This window comes from Cherax quadricarinatus, chromosome 40 (genome assembly GCF_038502225.1).
Source record: "Cherax quadricarinatus isolate ZL_2023a chromosome 40, ASM3850222v1, whole genome shotgun sequence".
NCBI lineage: Eukaryota > Metazoa > Arthropoda > Malacostraca > Decapoda > Parastacidae > Cherax > Cherax quadricarinatus.
Genome location: NC_091331.1, coordinates 6,232,120 through 6,250,229, shown reverse-complemented (window position 1 = coordinate 6,250,229; position 18,110 = coordinate 6,232,120). Strand labels below are relative to the sequence as shown.

The 18,110-nt window shown below is 41.3% G+C and overlaps 1 protein-coding gene across 1 annotated transcript in view; it reads right to left on the bottom strand.

Annotated features, from left to right (window-relative positions):
- LOC128687157 (mediator complex subunit kohtalo) overlaps positions 1-18,110 on the bottom strand; it is a 144,484-nt gene that overhangs the window by 40,707 nt on the left and 85,667 nt on the right. Inside the window, exons 30-32 of the mRNA XM_070092567.1 lie at positions 9,771-9,909; positions 9,315-9,520; positions 3,640-3,769 (exon numbers count right to left, since the gene is read on the bottom strand). Coding sequence (XP_069948668.1) covers positions 3,640-3,769; positions 9,315-9,520; positions 9,771-9,909 — 475 coding nt within the window. The remainder of the gene's footprint in view (positions 1-3,639; positions 3,770-9,314; positions 9,521-9,770; positions 9,910-18,110) is intronic.

Sequence of the window (18,110 nt, the reverse complement as noted above, 5' to 3'; positions counted from 1 at the left end):
AAATTTTGATGAAAATAATAAAAAATTTTGGAGTGAGATAAACAAGTTGAGAAAGCCTAGGGAACGAATGGATTTGTCAGTTAAAAACAGAGTAGGGGAGTTAGCTGATGGGGAACTTGAGGCATTGGGTAGATAGCAGGAATATTTTGAGGGACTTAAATGTCAATGAAGAAAGGGAGGTGGTAATTTCATGCACTGGCTAGGGAGGTACAACATCTTTTAGGAGTGAAGAAGAGCAGGATGTGAGTGTGGGGGAGGTGTGCAAGGCATTATGTAGAATGAAAGGGGGTAAAGCAGCTGGAACTGGCAGGATAATGACAGAAATGTTAAAAGCAGGGGATAATATAGTGTTGGAGTGGTTGGTATTTTTGTTTAATAAATGCATGAAAGAGGGGAAGGTACCTAGGGATTGGCAGAGAGTGTGTATAGTTCTTTTATATAAAGAGAAGGGGGACAAAAGAGAATGTAAAAATTATAGGGAAATAAGTTTACTGAGTATACCATATAAAGTGTACAGTAGAGTTATTGATGAAATTGAGACACATGTGCAACATTTGGTATCTTTATTGTAGATGTTTCGGCATCCAGTGGCTTTAACAATACAAATTCCAGGACATAACTTGAAGACAGGAGAACTATGTACAGACGATGAGGTAATCAGGCCCTCAACATAGCAGTAGGTGCGAAGAGCACTGCAGTCATGGAGATTCTGAAGCAGAAGCAAGGCGCCTGACGCTTATATAGTAACGTCAGGTGGAAATGGGACGGGTAGCAGACGAGGGCATAGTCACTGGTAGGTGGGATTCCCCAGTGGAAGTAGGTCCTACCCAAAGAGATGGGTTAGTTGTAGTAGTAGTTGTCGTAGTCGTGAAGGTTATGTACATGTCCTCAGAATCAAGACTCCATGATGTTGCAGTGTCTGACAGGTTGTACAAGAATGGTATATAATACCGACAAAATGAAATTGAGAAACATGTGCAACATCTGGGTATCTTTATTGTAGATGTTTCGCCATCCAGTGGCTTTATCAATACAAATTCCAGGACATAACTTGAAGACAGGAGAACTATGTACAGAAGATGAGGTAATCAGTCCCTCAACCTAGCAGTAGGTGCGAAGAGCAACACAGTCGTGGAGATTCTGAAGCAGAAGCAAGGCGCCTGACGTTTATATAGTAATGTTAGGTGGAAATGGGATGGGTAGCAGACGAGGGCATAGTCACTGGTAGGTGGGATTCCCCAGTGGAAGTAGGTCCTACCCAAAGAGATGGGTTAGTTGTAGTAGTAGTAGTAGTTGTCGTAGTCGTGAAGGTTATGTACATGTCCTCAGAATCAAGATTCCATGATGTTGCAGTGTCTCACAGGTTGTACAAGAATGGTATATAATTCCAACAAGATGAAATTGAGACACATGTGCAACATCTGGGTAGTGGACGAGTTTAGGAGGGTATGTAAAGGTAGAAAGTTGAAAATAAACATAGATAAGAGTAAGGTGATGAGGGTATCAAATGATTTAGATAAAGAAAAATTGGATATCACACTGGAGAGAGGGAGTATGGAAGAAGTAATTGCTTTCAGATATTCGGGAGTTGACTTGTCAGTGGATGGGTTTATGAAGGATGAGGTTAACCATAGAATTGATGAAGGAAAAAAGGTTAGTGATGCGTTGAGGTATCTGTGGAGACAAAAAAAGGTTATCCATGGAGGCAAAGAAGGGAATGTATGAAAGCACAGTGGTACCAACACTCTTATATGGGTGTGAAGCTTGGGCTGAAAATGCTGCAACAAGTAGGCGGCTGGAGGCAGCAGATATATCCTATCTAAGGGCAATGTGTGATGTAAATGTTATGCAGAGAATTCGGAGTGTGGAAATTAGGAGGTGTGGAGTTAATAAAAGTATTAGAGGGCTGAAGAGGGGTTGTTGAGGTGGTTTGGTCATTTAGAGCGAATGGATCAAAGTAGAATGACCTGGAGAATGTATAAATCTGTAGGGGAAGGAAGGCGGGGTAGGGGTCATCCTCGAAAAGGATGGAGAGGGGGGGTAAAGGAGGTTTTGTGGGTGAGGGGCTTGGATTTCCAACAAGCATGCATGAGTGTGTTAGATAGGAGTGAATGGAGACGAATGGTTTTTGGGATCTGACGAGCTGTTGGAGTGTGAGCAGGGTAATATTTTGTGAAGGGATTAAGGGAAACCGGTGAGCCGGACTTGAGTCCTGGAAATGGGAAGTATAATGTCTGCACTTTAAACGAGGGGTTTGGGATATTGGCAGTTTGGAGGGACTTCTGAACTGTCGTATCTGAGTGCCTCTGCAAAGTCAGTGATTATGTATGAGTGAGGTGAAAGTGTTGAATGATGATTGAAAGTATTTCCTTCTGGGGATTTTCTTTCTTTTTGGGTCATCCTGCCTCAGTGGGAGACGACCGATGGGTTGAAAAAAATAATAATTATAATAATTTTTGTCATGATACATGGTTGTACAAAAGAATATAATAGTTGGCTGTACATGCCAAAAGTCCACTAACCATTGCAACTTTTCTTTAGAATCTCCCATAAGCACAGTATCATTAGCAAAAAGTAATTGTGTCAATTCCCAATTTGTATTTGATTCCCCATAATTTAATCCCACCCCTCTCCTCAATACCCTAGCATTTACTACTTTTACAACCCTACCTATTAATATATTAAACAACAATGGTGACATTACACATCCCTGTCTAAGACCTACTTTTACCAGGAAGTAATCTCCCTCTCTTCTACACTTTTTTTTTTTTTTCAACAAGTTGGCCGTCTGCCACTGAGGCAAGGTGACTCAAAAATCGCCATAAAGAAAAATATTTGCATCATCATTCAACACTTTCACCTCACTCATACATAATCACTGTTTTTGCAGAGGTGCCCAGATACAACAGTTTAGAAGCATATATAAAGATTATATATTTTTTTTTTTTTTAAATAAAATAAAAAATAAAGATTATAACATATTCCTCCAAACTGCCAATATCCCAAACCCCTCCTTTAAAGTGCACACATTGTACTTCCCATTTCCATTACTCAAGTCCGGCTATATAAAAATAACCAGTTTCCCTGAATCCCTTCACTAAATATTACCCTGCTCACACTCCAACAGCTCATCAGGTCCCAAAAACCATTCATCTCCATTCACTCCTAACATGCTCACGCACGCTTGCTGGAAGTCCAAACCCCTAGCCCACAAAACCTCCTTTACCCCCTCTCTCCAACTTTTTCGATTATGACCCCTACCCCGCCTTCCTTCCCCTACAGATTTATACACTCTCCATGTCATTCTACTTTGATCCCTTCTCTCTAAATGACCAAAGCACCTCAACAACCCCTCTTCAGCCCTCTGACTAATACTTTTATTATTCTACATGTATTGGAATATAATGGCATAATATACTGAATAAAAAAATGCATCTTCATTCACACCTTTGGAATCAACAGGAATATGAAGTCTCAGAGATAATTCCTCATAGGGGCTACCAAAATTCTGTTGCTTAACACACTGAGATATCAGAGCAAAATATCATTCTAGAATTCTGGGCTGTATAAAAAAAAAAAAACTGCACCCATTACCAATTTTTGCAAAATCCCACCTACACCAATTTTACACTGCCTTACCTTTTTAACCTTTTTGACTAGATTGTAGTAATGTCTTCTGTTCTCTTCACGAGATTCAGATGGTCCGTCAGACATTAAAGTGGAATGAATTAGTGTTGCTAACATGTCCAGTACTGTGTTGAAGAGTTCACTGTGAAAAATAATGTACAGTAATGTAGAGACTTAATAGTACTTAGCATAAATTACAAAATCACATAACATTTTTTTTTAATTTAACGGCCATCTCCCACCAAGGTAGGGTGATCCGAAGAAAAGAACACATTAATCATCAATCATCCAATCACTGTTTTTCCAGAAGTGCTGACATCATAATCAGATTACCCTCTGCAACATCTCCATCCTCTCCTTCAGTCCAAGCACTGCCCTTCCCACCTCCACGACTCAAGTCTAGCTAACCAGTTTTCCCTGAACCCCTTCATAAGAGTTACCTTGTTCACACAACATAAAAAACCACTCGTTTCCAATCATTCTTATTAACCATGCTCACACATGTGTTGCTATTACCAGTTTCCCATGCTTGCCAGTCTCATCTGGGAATTCAGATGAGGGCCAGTCCCATTGTATCACAGCTTTGAAGCCTGTGTTGGTCTCATAGTACAATGCCATGAGCTCAGCTCATTCAGATAACCTGCGAGCAGTAAATATGGACCTAGATATGAGAGAATGGGTCTATGCGGTAAGTGTGCACCATATAAAAAAAATCCTGCAGCAAGCGGTGCATAATAATAAAAAACTGCGACCGTGTTTTTAGTTTAAAACAATGACTGCAGTGTATTTTTGTATGGTTTTGTGGCTGTATTCTCAGTTTATTCATCTCATTTGACAGAATGGAAAATATATTACAGAAATAGAGATGATTCTGGCTGGTTTCAGGACTGAAAGTAGTTTGAAATTGAGCTCAAAGTAGTGGAAATGTTTGATGTTTGCCAATATTCCAGAGTACACAAATGACATCACTTGTCCAATACATGTCCAACTGGCCAGTCTAATATGCATTTAGGAATGTACTGACATTATTTATACAATTATTACAACAATGCAGTAATCTACATAACAGAAAATCTTCTTTTCTTTTGTGTGAATAAAAATTCAAAATGGAAAGCAAGTGTAATATAAGAGGGGTCTGGAGACATGACTAATGAACAAAGAAAATGTATTGCCAGGAATGTCTGCATTGTTTATTCTGGACCCTATTTCGAAACGGGCACTTTTTTAATTTTTGTGTGAAATTGGCCAAATTACCAATTTCTGATCACTTTACTGGGTAGTTTAAACAGTTGAATGGGCAGTTTCTTGTACTCAGACATGCTAGTGAAATAGCTAAGAATAGGGCTAAAATCAGATTCAAAAAGGACAAAATCGCCGATGTGTAAACATCACTGACACAGCAAAATTCACAAAAGCGTAATTTCTTAAGTTTTCCATCAAATTTAGTATTTTTTCTTTTTAATACCCTCAGAAAAGATTCTCTACCATTCCATAAGAAAATAATTTTTTTTTTTTAAATTTTGTAACCCTGAGAGCAAGTATAAAAGCCGGGGTCGCAACCCTGAAAAGGTTATTAAAGAAGATCAAGCCACCAGCATTTCTCTCTCTCACTCACTCACTCACTCACACTCATTCTCACTTTCACTCTCTCACTCTCATGCTCACTCTCTCTCACTCTCTCTCTCACACACACACACACACACACACACACACACACACACACACACACACACACACACACACACACACACAGAGACAATCACCAGGTAATCAGGCTAAGGAAGGAAGGAGGAGAGACAACAAGAAATGACCGTGAAGTATGTGAGGAACTCAACAAGAGATTCAAAGAAGTGTTCACAGAGGAGACAGAAGGGGCTCCAGAAAGACACAGAGGTGGGGCACACCACCAAGTGCTGGACACAGTGCACACAACCGAGGAAGAAGTGAGGAGGCTTCTGAGTGAGCTAGATACCTCAAAGGCAATGGGGCCAAATAACATCTCCCCATGGGTCCTGAGAGAGGGAGCAGAGGCACTATGTGTACCCCTAACAACAATATTCAATACATCTATCGAAACAGGGAGATTGCCTGAGGCATGGAAGACAGCAAATGTAGTCCCAATCTTTAAAAAAGGAGACAGACATGAAGCACTAAACTACAGACCAGTGTCACTGACATGTATAGTATGCAAAATCATGGAGAAGATTATCAGGAGAAGAGTTGTGGAACACCTAGAAAGGAATGATCTCATCAACAGCAGCCAACATGATTTCAGGGATGGGAAATCCTGTGTCACAAACCTACTGGAGTTCTATGACAGTGACAGCAGTAAGACAAGAGAGAGAGGGGTGGATGGATTGCATTTTCTTGGACTGCAAGAAGGCGTTTGACACAGTTCCACACAAGAGATTGGTGCAAAAACTGGAGGACCAAGCAGGGATAACAGGGAAGGCACTACAATGGATCAGGGAATACTTGTCAGGAAGACAGCAGCGAGTCATGGTACGTGGCGAGGTGTCAGAGTGGGCACCTGTGACCAGCGGGGTCCCGCAGGGGTCAGTCCTAGGACCAGTGCTGTTTCTGGTATTTGTGAACGACATGACGGAAGGAATAGACTCTGAGGTGTCCCTGTTTGCAGATGACGTGAAGTTGATGAGAAGAATTCACTCGATCAAAGACCAGGCAGAACTACAAAGGGATCTGGACAGGCTGCAGACCTGGTCCAGCAATTGGCTCCTGGAGTTCAATCCCACCAAGTGCAAAGTCATGAAGATTGGGGAAGGGCAAAGAAGGCCGCAGACGGAGTACAGTCTAGGGGGTCAGAGACTACAAACCTCACTCAAGGAAAAAGATCTTGGGGTGAGTATAACACCAGGCACATCTCCTGAAGCGCACATCAACCAAATAACTGCTGCAGCATATGGGCGCCTAGCAAACCTCAGAACAGCATTCCGACATCTTAATAAGGAATCATTCAGGACCCTGTACACCGTGTACGTTAGGCCCATATTGGAGTATGCGGCACCAGTTTGGAACCCACACCTAGCCAAGCACGTGAAGAAACTAGAGAAAGTGCAAAGGTTTGCAACAAGACTAGTCCCAGAGCTAAGAGGTATGTCCTACGAGGAGAGGTTAAGGGAAATCAACCTGACGACATTGGAGGACAGGAGAGATAGGGGGAACATGATAACGACATACAAAATACTGAGAGGAATTGACAAGGTGGAGAAAGACAGGATGTTCCAGAGATTGGACACAGTAACAAGGGGACACAGTTGGAAGCTGAAGACACAGATGAATCACAGGGATGTTAGGAAGTATTTCTTCAGCCACAGAGTAGTCAGTAAGTGGAATAGTTTGGGAAGCGATGTAGTGGAGGCAGGATCCATACATAGCTTTAAGCAGAGGTATGATAAAGCTCACGGCTCAGAGAGAGTGACCTAGTAGCGATCAGTGAAGAGGCGGGGCCAGGAGCTCGGACTCAACCCCCGCAACCTCAACTAGGTGAGTACAACTAGGTGAGTACATGGGCCAGGAGCTTGGACTCGACCCCTGCAACCTCAGCTAGGTGAGTACACACACACACACAGAGGAGGGCCCTGAGTACACAGTGGGTTAGGTTCCAGGCTACTTAGGAGTGTTTTTCTTCAGTTATCCTTATTAATAAACAGTTTCTCTGGAGGTATTGAACTACATGTATAGAGAACATCTTATTGTAATTTTTGCCATACACTCCTACGAGTCGCCAGGATACCATACCCCACAATGATGTCAATTTGTTCTAGTATGGTTGTACGTATTATGTTTATATGATACATAGCATATTTCTCATATAATTTTGAAAAAATTGTCATAGATGGATTAATGAAAATGTCTAACATAATATATGACATTTAGAGTGCTCCAAAGAGATTATTATTCTTCTTCTTTCTTTTAATGCACCAGCTGCATCCCACTGAAGCAGGGTGACCGAAAAGAAAAAAAAAAGTTTCTCTTTTGAACTTTAGTAATGTATACAGGAGAAGGGGTTACTAGCCCCTTGCTCCCGGCATGTTAGTTGCCGGAGGAAGAATTCTGTTCCACTTCCCCATGGAGTATTATTATTATTATTATGCTCCTTATGTTACTGTGTCTTCAACACCAGTGAGACACTCTTAGCTACTTCTTCACCTGGCATAGCTACTCCTACTCTACAGTGTTTAAGTTTATTTAGGTACAGGTACACATAAGTACAATTATTAGCACTATCTCTCCCACAGACATACTTTGCTCACCGAGTATAATCATTTCTAACTTGGCACTTAAAGTAAGACGACTCCTCTTTTTATCACAACTACCCTTAGATGCTATTTTAACATAAAAAGAGCATGTATATATAAAATACGCAATAACTTTAAAACACTCGAAACTCTGGAAGGTTTCCAGACAGAATCCAGAGATGCAGAGCTCACAGAGGATATAAACAAACTGAGAGAAAGAAAATGATGTGTGAACGCCCAGCTGGGAGCTTAGGCAGTGATAGCAAATCAGGAACCATATAAAAAAAATTTTGGTTATAATTTGAAATATCTGTATCAGTGAAGCGCCAATAAGAGAAGTGCTGTAAGCCAGGGCCCTCTTGTATTGTGCTGGAATTCTTTCCCAGTAAGCCATGAATGTTGTAAAAGGTGACCAAAATTCCAGAAGCAAAGGGCTTTAAACTCCTTCTTCAGTATTCAGTTACTAAAGTCATACAAGAAAATTTTGAAACTCCTTTCTTCAACAAACCAGCCGTAATTCCCCGAGGCAGGGTGGCCCAAAAAGAATAACATAAAAAGGCACAATACCATGACTGGAACGATACACAAATAACCCGAACATAGAAGAGAGGAGCTTACGACGAGGTTTCGGTCTGACTTGGACCATTTACAAAGTCACACTAACGAGAAGGAGAGCAGTATGGGTATATATAGGCAGGTGGTAGTGGTAGTAGTAGTGGTAGTAGTGGAGGTGGAAGGAAGTAGTAGTAGGGAGGCAGTAAGAGTAGGAGGGGGTCCAATCAAATACAGTGGACCCCCGGTTAACGATATTTTTTCTCTCCAGAAGTATGTTCAGGTGCCAGTACTGACCGAATTTGTTCCCATAAGAAATATTGTGAAGTAGATTAGACCATTTCAGACCCCCAAACATACACGTACAAACACACTTACATAAATACACTTACATAATTGGTCGCATTCGGAGGTGATCGTTATGCGGGGGTCCACTGTACTAAGAAAGAGGAGCACTGCAAGGGAGCTGGTGCCCACAGAGTGTAAGAGCAAGAACACAGAGGGGGGAAAACAAATAAATAAGTAGATAAAGAAAGAACAAATACACAGGGCAGAAGAAAGACAACCCAAGGAGCAAAAAGGAAAGGGGAAGAGGGAGAAGAAGAAAAAAGGAGGAGCATTTTACAATGTAGTGGGAGAGGAAGGCATCTACAGAGACGAAGCCGGGACTAAGATTCATACAAGGAAAGTTGTGTATTAGGAAGGATTCAACCAGACAGTGACTGTCGGACCGAAACGTCACCGTAAGCTCTTCTCTTCTATGTGCGGGTTATTTGTGTATGGTCCAAAAAGATTAATTTTTATGTACGGATTTGAAGTTCTTATGTCCTACCTGTAGTGTACAATACAAGTGGAACTATTTATAATGCTACTCACCTATTATTGGAGAGATCAATCACAGCAAATATAATGAGATTAACTAGGAGCAGAGCCCACTCAGTTATAATAGAGTTTGAATAAGAAGAAGTTATCACGTCAAAGAGGCCTCCTACAAGGGCAAATCTCAGGCTCAAGGCCTCCAGCATCAGTTGACGGCTTCTGCCATCTTCAGGAAATGTCACTTGAAGAGCCCCAGGTTTTTCCTAATTAATTAAATAATGTTAATATACAACCAGGTAAAATATTAAATAATTTAATACAAAATCACTACCTTTTTGGGTAAGGAAGAACTAACAGCATTATGCAGACATTTAATTAAATAATCTGCAGTATTATGCAGACATTTAATGAAATAATCTGCAAGTGATTCTGACCATCACAAAAATGGATGAAATGTTTACAAATTTGCAAGAGTATAACACAACATATATGTGTACATTGTCAATGTCATACCTCTTTAGGAGAGAAGAGAGACTGTGTGAGCTGTGTCCTGAGAGATTCAAGTAGTTCAGTTAACTGATCATCCTGACCATCAAGGCACATGAGCACAAGTTGAAACATAAGAACATAAGAACATAAGAACGAAGGAACACTGCAGAAGGCCTACTGGCCCATGCGAGGCAGGTCCAAGTCCCTACCGGCTTAAGCCAATGCACCCAACCTAGTCAGGTCAGGTCACATTGACTTAAGGGAGGAACACGGCAACCGACCTGTTAGCACAAGCTGTCAGGTCCAACTCACACCCACCCACATCTACTCATGTATTTATCCAACCTATTTTTAAAGCTACACAACGTTCTGGCCTCTATAACGGTACTTGGGAGTTTGTTCCACTCATCCACAACTCTATTACCAAACCAGTACTTTCCTATATCCCTCCTGAATCTGAATTTTTCCAACTTAAAACCATTGCTGCGAGTCCTGTCTAGGCTAGATATTTTCAGCACACTATTTACATCCCCTTTATTTATTCCTGTCTTCCACTTATAAACCTCAATCATATCCCCCCTAATTCTACGTCTTTCTAGAGAGTGCAGTTTCAGGGCCCTTAGTCTATCCTCATAGGGAAGGTTTCTGATACATGGGATCATCTTTGTCATCCTCCTTTGTACATTTTCCAGAGAATTTATATCCATTCTGTAATACGGTGACCAAAACTGTGCAGCATAATCTAAATGAGGCCTAACCAAGGATGTATAGAGTTGAAGAACAACCTGAGGACTCCTATTATTTATGCTTCTTGATATGAAGCCAAGGATTCTATTAGCTTTATTGCGAACACTTATGCACTGTTGTCTTGGTTTCAGATTACTGCTAACCAGAACTCCTAAATCTTTTTCGCAATCCGTAATATTAAGATCTACATTATTTAGTTTATATGTGGCATGGTTATTGTCCTGTCCAACATTTAGAACTTTGCATTTGTCTATATTAAACTGCATCTGCCACTTCTCCGACCACTGCATCAGTCTATTCAAATCCTCCTGGAGTGCTCGAATGTCCTCGTCAGAATGAATTCGACGGCCTATTTTGGTGTCATCGGCAAACTTGCCGATGTCGCTCTTTATGCCCTCATCTATGTCGTTTATGTAGATTGTGAACAGCAGGGGGCCCAACACTGACCCCTGTGGAACACCGCTCGTGACGCCTCCCCACTCTGACTTCTCCCCATTTATGCAAACTCTCTGCTGCCTATTTGTCAACCATGCCTCTATCCAGGAAAAAATTTCTCCTCCTATTCCATGTGCTTTAATTTTCCTCAATAGTCTCTGATGTGGGACCCTGTCAAAAGCCTTACTGAAGTCCATATACACAATATCATATTCATTACCATGATCTACCTCCTCAAATACCTTAGTGAAAAAAGTTAATAAATTCGTAAGGCAGGAACGCCCCTTTGTAAAACCATGCTGAGATTCGTTGATTAATTTATGCTTTTCAAGGTGGCTACGAACTGCCTCGGCAATTATTGATTCCATAAATTTTCCCACTATGGAGGTTAGGCTTATTGGTCTATAGTTCGAAGCTAAGGACCTGTCACCTGTTTTGAAAATAGGTATCACATTTGCCATTTTCCACTTATCTGGCACCATGCCAGTTTGTAGTGATATGTTGAAAAGATTAGCCAAAGGTGTGCTAAGCTCCTCTTTACATTCCTTTAGAACCCTTGCATACAGTTCATCAGGGCCTGGGGATTTGTTAGGTTTTAATTTATCTATTTGCCTAAGGACCATGTCACTTGTGACCCTAATAGTGCACAGTTTATTATCGTCCTGTTCTACATAATTTATCATTACTGGAATATCGCTGGTATCCTCCTGTGTAAAAACTGAGAGGAAGTATGTGTTAAAAATTCTACACATTTCCTTATCACTGTCAGTGAGCTGACCCGAGGAACTTTTGAGTGGGCCTATCTTGTCCCTGATCTTACTTCTGTATACCTGAAAGAATCCTTTTGGGTTAGTCTTCGATTCTCTTGCAACTTTAACCTCATAATCTCTTTTTGCTTTTCTAATTCCCTTTTTTATTTCTCTCTTTAACTGAATATATCGATTTCTTAATTGCCCCTCTCCTCTTTTGATTTGCCTATATATGCCTCTCTTTTGACCAATCAGATATTTTAATCTATTGTTCATCCATTTAGGATCATTTTTGTTTGATCTGATTTCCCTATTTGGAACATAATTTGACTGAGCAGCTAGAACTATGCCCTGGAAAGCATCATATCGGCAACCATCACCACCTACCTGACCCCTAGTCAGGTCATTCCAGTTCAGCCCACCTAAGTAATTTTTCAGTCCTATGAAATCAGCCAAGCGAAAGTCAGGGACGGAGACTTGATTGCCATTATTAGGGGAATTCCATGATATGTTAAAACTGAGTGATTTGTGATCACTCTCCCCAAGCTCATCATTAACCTCAAGATTATTAATTAGTGTTTCCCTACTGGCAAGAACCAAGTCAAGGAGGTTATTTCCCCTAGTTGGCTCTGTCACAAACTGTTTTAAAAAACAATCCTGGATCGTATCAAGAAAGTCACCCGACTCTAAATTTCCTGTCAAATTGCTCCAGTCAATCTGTCTATAGTTGAAATCTCCCATTAGCACAACATTTTCGTATGTAGATGCCTTACGAATTTCGTCCCATAGAAGTTTACTGCACTCCCTATCAAGATTTGGGGCCCTGTAAATCACACCCAAAATTAGTTTTTCTCGGCCCTCGAGAAGCTGTAACCAAACAGATTCAGTGGCTGACGCTTCTAATTTAATATCTTGTATAACACAACAATTTAAATTGTCTCTGACATACATCGCTACTCCACCACCTTTCCTGTTGACCCTGTCAGTGTGGAATAATTTATAGCCTTGTATGTGACATTCAGAGGGCATCTCTCTATCTTTCAGATTGAGCCAGGTCTCTGTTATAGCAATAATATCTATGTTTCCTGCACTTGCAATTAATCTTAGCTCATCTATCTTATTTCTAACACTCCTGCTATTAGTATAGTAAACCTTAAGGGAGCTAGTCCCTTGCTGCCCTCTGCTGTCCCCCTTTGTTTGCTGACCTGTTCTATTGTCTTTATTTATAACTTCATGCTGAATGCCTTTTATACATTTACTGTTTCCAACCCTAGTGTTGCAACCTGCTTGTTTCCCACACACACCCATACCTCTATCTTCCATCAGTTTAAAATCATAGGCATTTCACCAATGGCCTTCTCAATCGAGTCTGCAAGTGCTACCACCCCTGCCCCAGAGAGATGAACCCCATCCCTTGCATACATATCATGTTTGCCATAAAAGTTGTTCCAGTTGTCAATGAATGGGATTGCATGTTCCTTGCAGTATCTGTCTAGCCAGCAATTTACACCAATTGCCCTAGACAACCATTCATTTCCTACTCCCCTTCTAGGCAAGATGCTACATATGATTGGGATCCCTCCCTTAGACTTAATGAAATCTATAGCTGACCTGTACTTATCTAGCAGCTCTTCTCTCCTACCCTTCCCAATATCATTTCCACCAGCACTGAGACAGATAATGGGCTTGTTCCCATTACCTGACATGATATTATCCAGTCTGTTGACAATGTCCCCAACACCAGCTCCAGGGAAGCACACTCTATCTCTCATCTTCTTATTCCTATTACAAAAAGCACGATCAACATATCTTACCTGAGAGTCACCAACCACAAGAATGCGCTTACCTTCATTAGCAGGGGCAGTAGTACCCTTACCTTCACTGGCCACTGAAGTACATTCATCCTGGAGAACAGAGAAGCGATTTCCTACCTTCAGATCTGCACTCTTAACTTTCCTTACTCTGATGCGCCTCCCATTACTGTGAACAACTCGCCACTTGTAGCAGGTGCTGGGCTGCACCTCACTGCTGGTAGCCGTTGCTACCACCCCACCTACAGCCTCCTCACAGTGAGAGACAGACTGCACCTCACTGCTAGAAGCCTCATTCCCCACATCTCCAACCACCTCACACTCTCTCCCAGGCCCATTGAGGTGGACCTTCAGCCTCCTAATCTCCTCCTGGAGAAGCAAGACCTCCTCCTTCAACTCTCCAACCTCAGCTTTTAAAACACTGTAGAAGCAAGCCATGCTTTGTAACCGTCCACGCTAATCCCCAAGCAGCTCAGGGTCTGTGACCTCACGTGACGACTGACCACTGAACTGATGGTAGGATTGCTGGTTTCTTTTTCTGTCTCATAAACATGCTAGATAACAGGGATATCTTGCTACTCCTACTTACACTTTGGTCACACTTCACAGACACGCACATGCATATATATATATATATACATACATCTAGGTTTTTCTCCTTTTTCTAAATAGCTCTTGTTCTTCTTTATTTCTTCTACTGTCCATGGGGAAGTGGAAAAGAATCTTTCCTCCATAAGCCATGCGTGTCGTATGAGGCTACTAAAATGCCGGGAGCAATGGGCTAGTAACCCCTTCTCCTGTAGACATTTACTAAAAATGAGAAGAAGAAAAACTTTATAAAACTGGGATGCTTGAATGTGCGTGGATGTAGTGCGGATGACAAGAAACAGATGATTGCTGATGTTATGAATGAAAAGAAGTTGGATGTCCTGGACCTATGCGAAACAAAGCTGAAGGGGGTAGGGGAGTTTCGGTGGGGGGAATAAATGGGATTAAATCTGGAGTATCTGAGAGAGTTAGAGCAAAGGAAGGGGTAGCAGTAATATTGAAGGATCAGTTATGGAAGGAGAAAAGAGAATATAAATGTGTAAATTCAAGAATTATGTGGATTAAAGTAAAGGTTGGATGCGAAAAGTGGGTCATAATAAGCGTGTATGCACCTGGAAAAGAGAGGAATGTAGAGGAGAGAGAGAGATTTTGGGAGATGTTAAGTGAATGTATAGGAACCTTTGAACCAAGTGAGAGAGTAATTGTGGTAGGGGACCTGAATGCTAAAGTAGGAGAAGCTTTTAGAGAGGGTGTGGTAGGTATGTTTGGGGTGCCAGGTATAAATGATAATGGGAGCCCTTTGATTGAACTTTGTATAGAAAGGGGTTTAGTTATAGGTAATACATATTTTAGGAAAAAGAGGATAAATAAGTATACAAGATATGATGTAGGGCGAAATGACAGTAGTTTGTTGGATTATGTATTGGTAGATAAAAGACTGTTGAGTAGACTTCAGGATGTACATGTTTATAGAGGGGCCACAGATATATCAGATCACTTTTTAGTTGTAGCTACACTGAGAGTAAAAGGTAGATGGGATACAAGGAGAATAGAAGCATCAGGGAAGAGAGAGGTGAAGGTTTATAAACTAAAAGAGGAGGCAGATAGGGTAAGATATAAACAGCTATTGGAGGATAGATGGGCTAATGAGAGCATAGGCAATGGGGTCGAAGAGGTATGGGGTAGGTTTAAAAATGTAGTGTTGGAGTGTTCAGTGGGTGCGGGAAGGAAGAGGAGCGATTGGTGGAATGATGATGTAAAGAGAGTAGTAAGGGAGAAAAAGTTAGCATATGAGAAGTTTTTACAAAATAGAAGTGATGCAAGGAGGGAAGAGTATATGGAGAAAAAGAGAGAGGTTAAGAGAGTGGTGAAGCAATGTAAAAAGAGAGCAAATGAGAGAGTGGGTGAGATGTTATCAACAAATTTTGTTGAAAATAAGAAAAAGTTTTGGAGTGAGATTAACAAGTTAAGGAAGCCTAGAGAACAAATGGATTTGTCAGTTAAAAATAGGAGAGGAGAGTTATTAAATGGAGAGTTAGAGGTATTGGGAAGATGGAGGGAATATTTTGAGGAATTGTTAAATGTTGATTAAGATAGGGAAGCTGTGATTTCGTGTATAGAGCAAGGAGGAACAACATCTTGTAGGAGTGAGGAAGAGCCAGTTGTGAGTGTGGGGGAGGTTCGTGAGGCAGTAGGTAAAATGAAAGGGGGTAAGGCAGCCGGGATTCATGGGATAAAGATAGAAATGTTAAAAGCAGGTGGGGATATAGTTTTGGAGTGGTTGGTGCAATTATTTAATAAATGTATGGAAGAGGGTAAGGTACCTAGGGATTGGCAGAGAGCATGCATAGTTCCTTTGTATAAAGGCAAAGGGGACAAAAGAGAGTGCAAAAATTATAGGGGGATAAGTTTGTTGAGTGTACCTGGTAAAGTGTATGGTAGAGTTATTATTGAATGAATTAAGAGTAAGACGGAGAATAGGATAGCAGATGAACAAGGAGGTTTTAGGAAAGGTAGGGGGTGTGTGGACCAGGTGTTTACAGTGAAACACATAAGTGAACAGTATTTAGATAAGGCTAAAGGGTCTTTGTGGCATTTATGGATTTGGAAAAGGCATATGACAGGGTGGATAGAGGGGCAATGTGGCAGATGTTGCAGGTGTATGGTGTAAGAGGTAGGTTACTGAAAGCAGTGAAGAGTTTTTATGAGGATAGTGAGGCTCAAGTTAGAGTATGTAGGAAAGAGGGAAATTATTTCCCAGTAAAAGTAGGCCTTAGACAAGGATGTGTGATGTCACCGTGGTTGTTTAATATATTTATAGATGGGGTTGTAAGAGAAGTAAATGCGAGGCTCTTGGCAAGAGGTGTGGAGTTAAAAGATAAAGAATCACACATAAAGTGGGAGTTGTCACAGTTGCTCTTTGCTGATGACACTGTGCTCTTTGGAGATTCTGAAGAGAAGTTGCAGAGATTGGTGGATGAATTTGGTAGGGTATGCAAAAGAAGAAAATTAAAAGTGAATACAGGAAAGAGTAAGGTTATGAGGATAACAAAAAGATTAGGTGATGAAAGATTGGATATCAGATTGGAGGGAGAGGGTATGGAGGAGGTGAATGTATTCAGATATTTGGGAGTGGACGTGTCAGCGGATGGGTCTATGAAAGATGAGGTGAATCATAGAATTGATGAGGGGAAAAGGGTGAGTGGTGTACTTAGGAGTCTGTGGAGACAAAGAACTTTGTCCTTGGAGGAAAAGAGGGGAATGTATGAGAGTATAGTTTTACCAACATTCTTATATGGGTGTGAAGCATGGGTGATGAATGTTGCAGCGAGGAGAAGGCTGGAGGCAGTGGAGATGTTATGTCTGAGGGCAATGTGTGGTGTGAATATAATGCAGAGAATTCATAGTTTGGAAGTTAGGAGGAGGTGCGGGATTACCAAAACTGTTGTCCAGAGGGCTGAGGTAGGGTTGTTGAGGTGGTTTGGACATGTAGAGAGAATGGAGCGAAATAGAATGACTTCAAGAGTGTATCAGTCTGTAGTGGAAGGAAGGCGGGGTAGGGGTCGGCCTAGGAAAGGTTGGAGGGAGGGGGGTAAAGGAGGTTTTGTGTGCGAGGGGCTTGGACTTCCAGTAGGCATGCGTGAGCATGTTTGATAGGAGTGAATGGAGACAAATGGTTTTTAATACTTGACGTGCTGTTGGAGTGTGAGCAAAGTAACATTTATGAAGGGGTTCAGGGAAACCGGCAGGCCGGACTTGAGTCCTGGAGATGGGAAGTACAGTGCCTGCACTCTGAAGGAGGGGTGTTAATGTTGCAGTTTAAAAACTGTAGTGTAAAGCACCCTTCTGGCAAGACAGTGATGGAGTGAATGATGGTGAAAGTTTTTCTTTTTTGGGCCACCCTGCCTTGGTGGGAATTGGCCAGTGTGATAATAAAAAAATAAATATTCTCTCCAAATGCTCTACCAATTTGTTTCTTATTATATTTTCCATTACCTTGCATGGTATGAGTGTGAAACTGGTCTGCAGTTCATTGCTTCCTGCCTGTCTCCTTTCTTAAATATATGGACTATATTTGCCGTCTTCCAGATCTATGGCAACTATCCTCTGTCCACTGACTTGTAAATTTTAGCTAGTGGTTCCGACAATGTTTCTGCTCCTCCCATAATACATGGTGGCACCTTCTCGAGTCCCATTGCCTTTGATATATCTCCACTAATGTTACCTCTTCACCTATTGTGTGTATGATGTGTATACTCTTTTTCACCAGATACTCTGGCATTGCCAGTTTTCACCGAGTAGTCTGCTTTAAATTGTATGTTCTTCAATTTGGAGACTTCCTTGTCATTCCTTCATTCAAATTACCTGGCCTTGCCAGAAGTGCACAGACATTACAACTCAAATTACCCTCTGAACTGCAACATCCCCACACCTCTTTCAGAGGAAAGATACTGTACTTCCTACCTCCAGGACTTTAGTCCACCTCGCTGGTTTTCCTGAATCCCTTCATGAATGTTACCTTCCTTACACTCCCATGGCATATTAAACCAAAAAAATTACTTGTCTCCACTGAC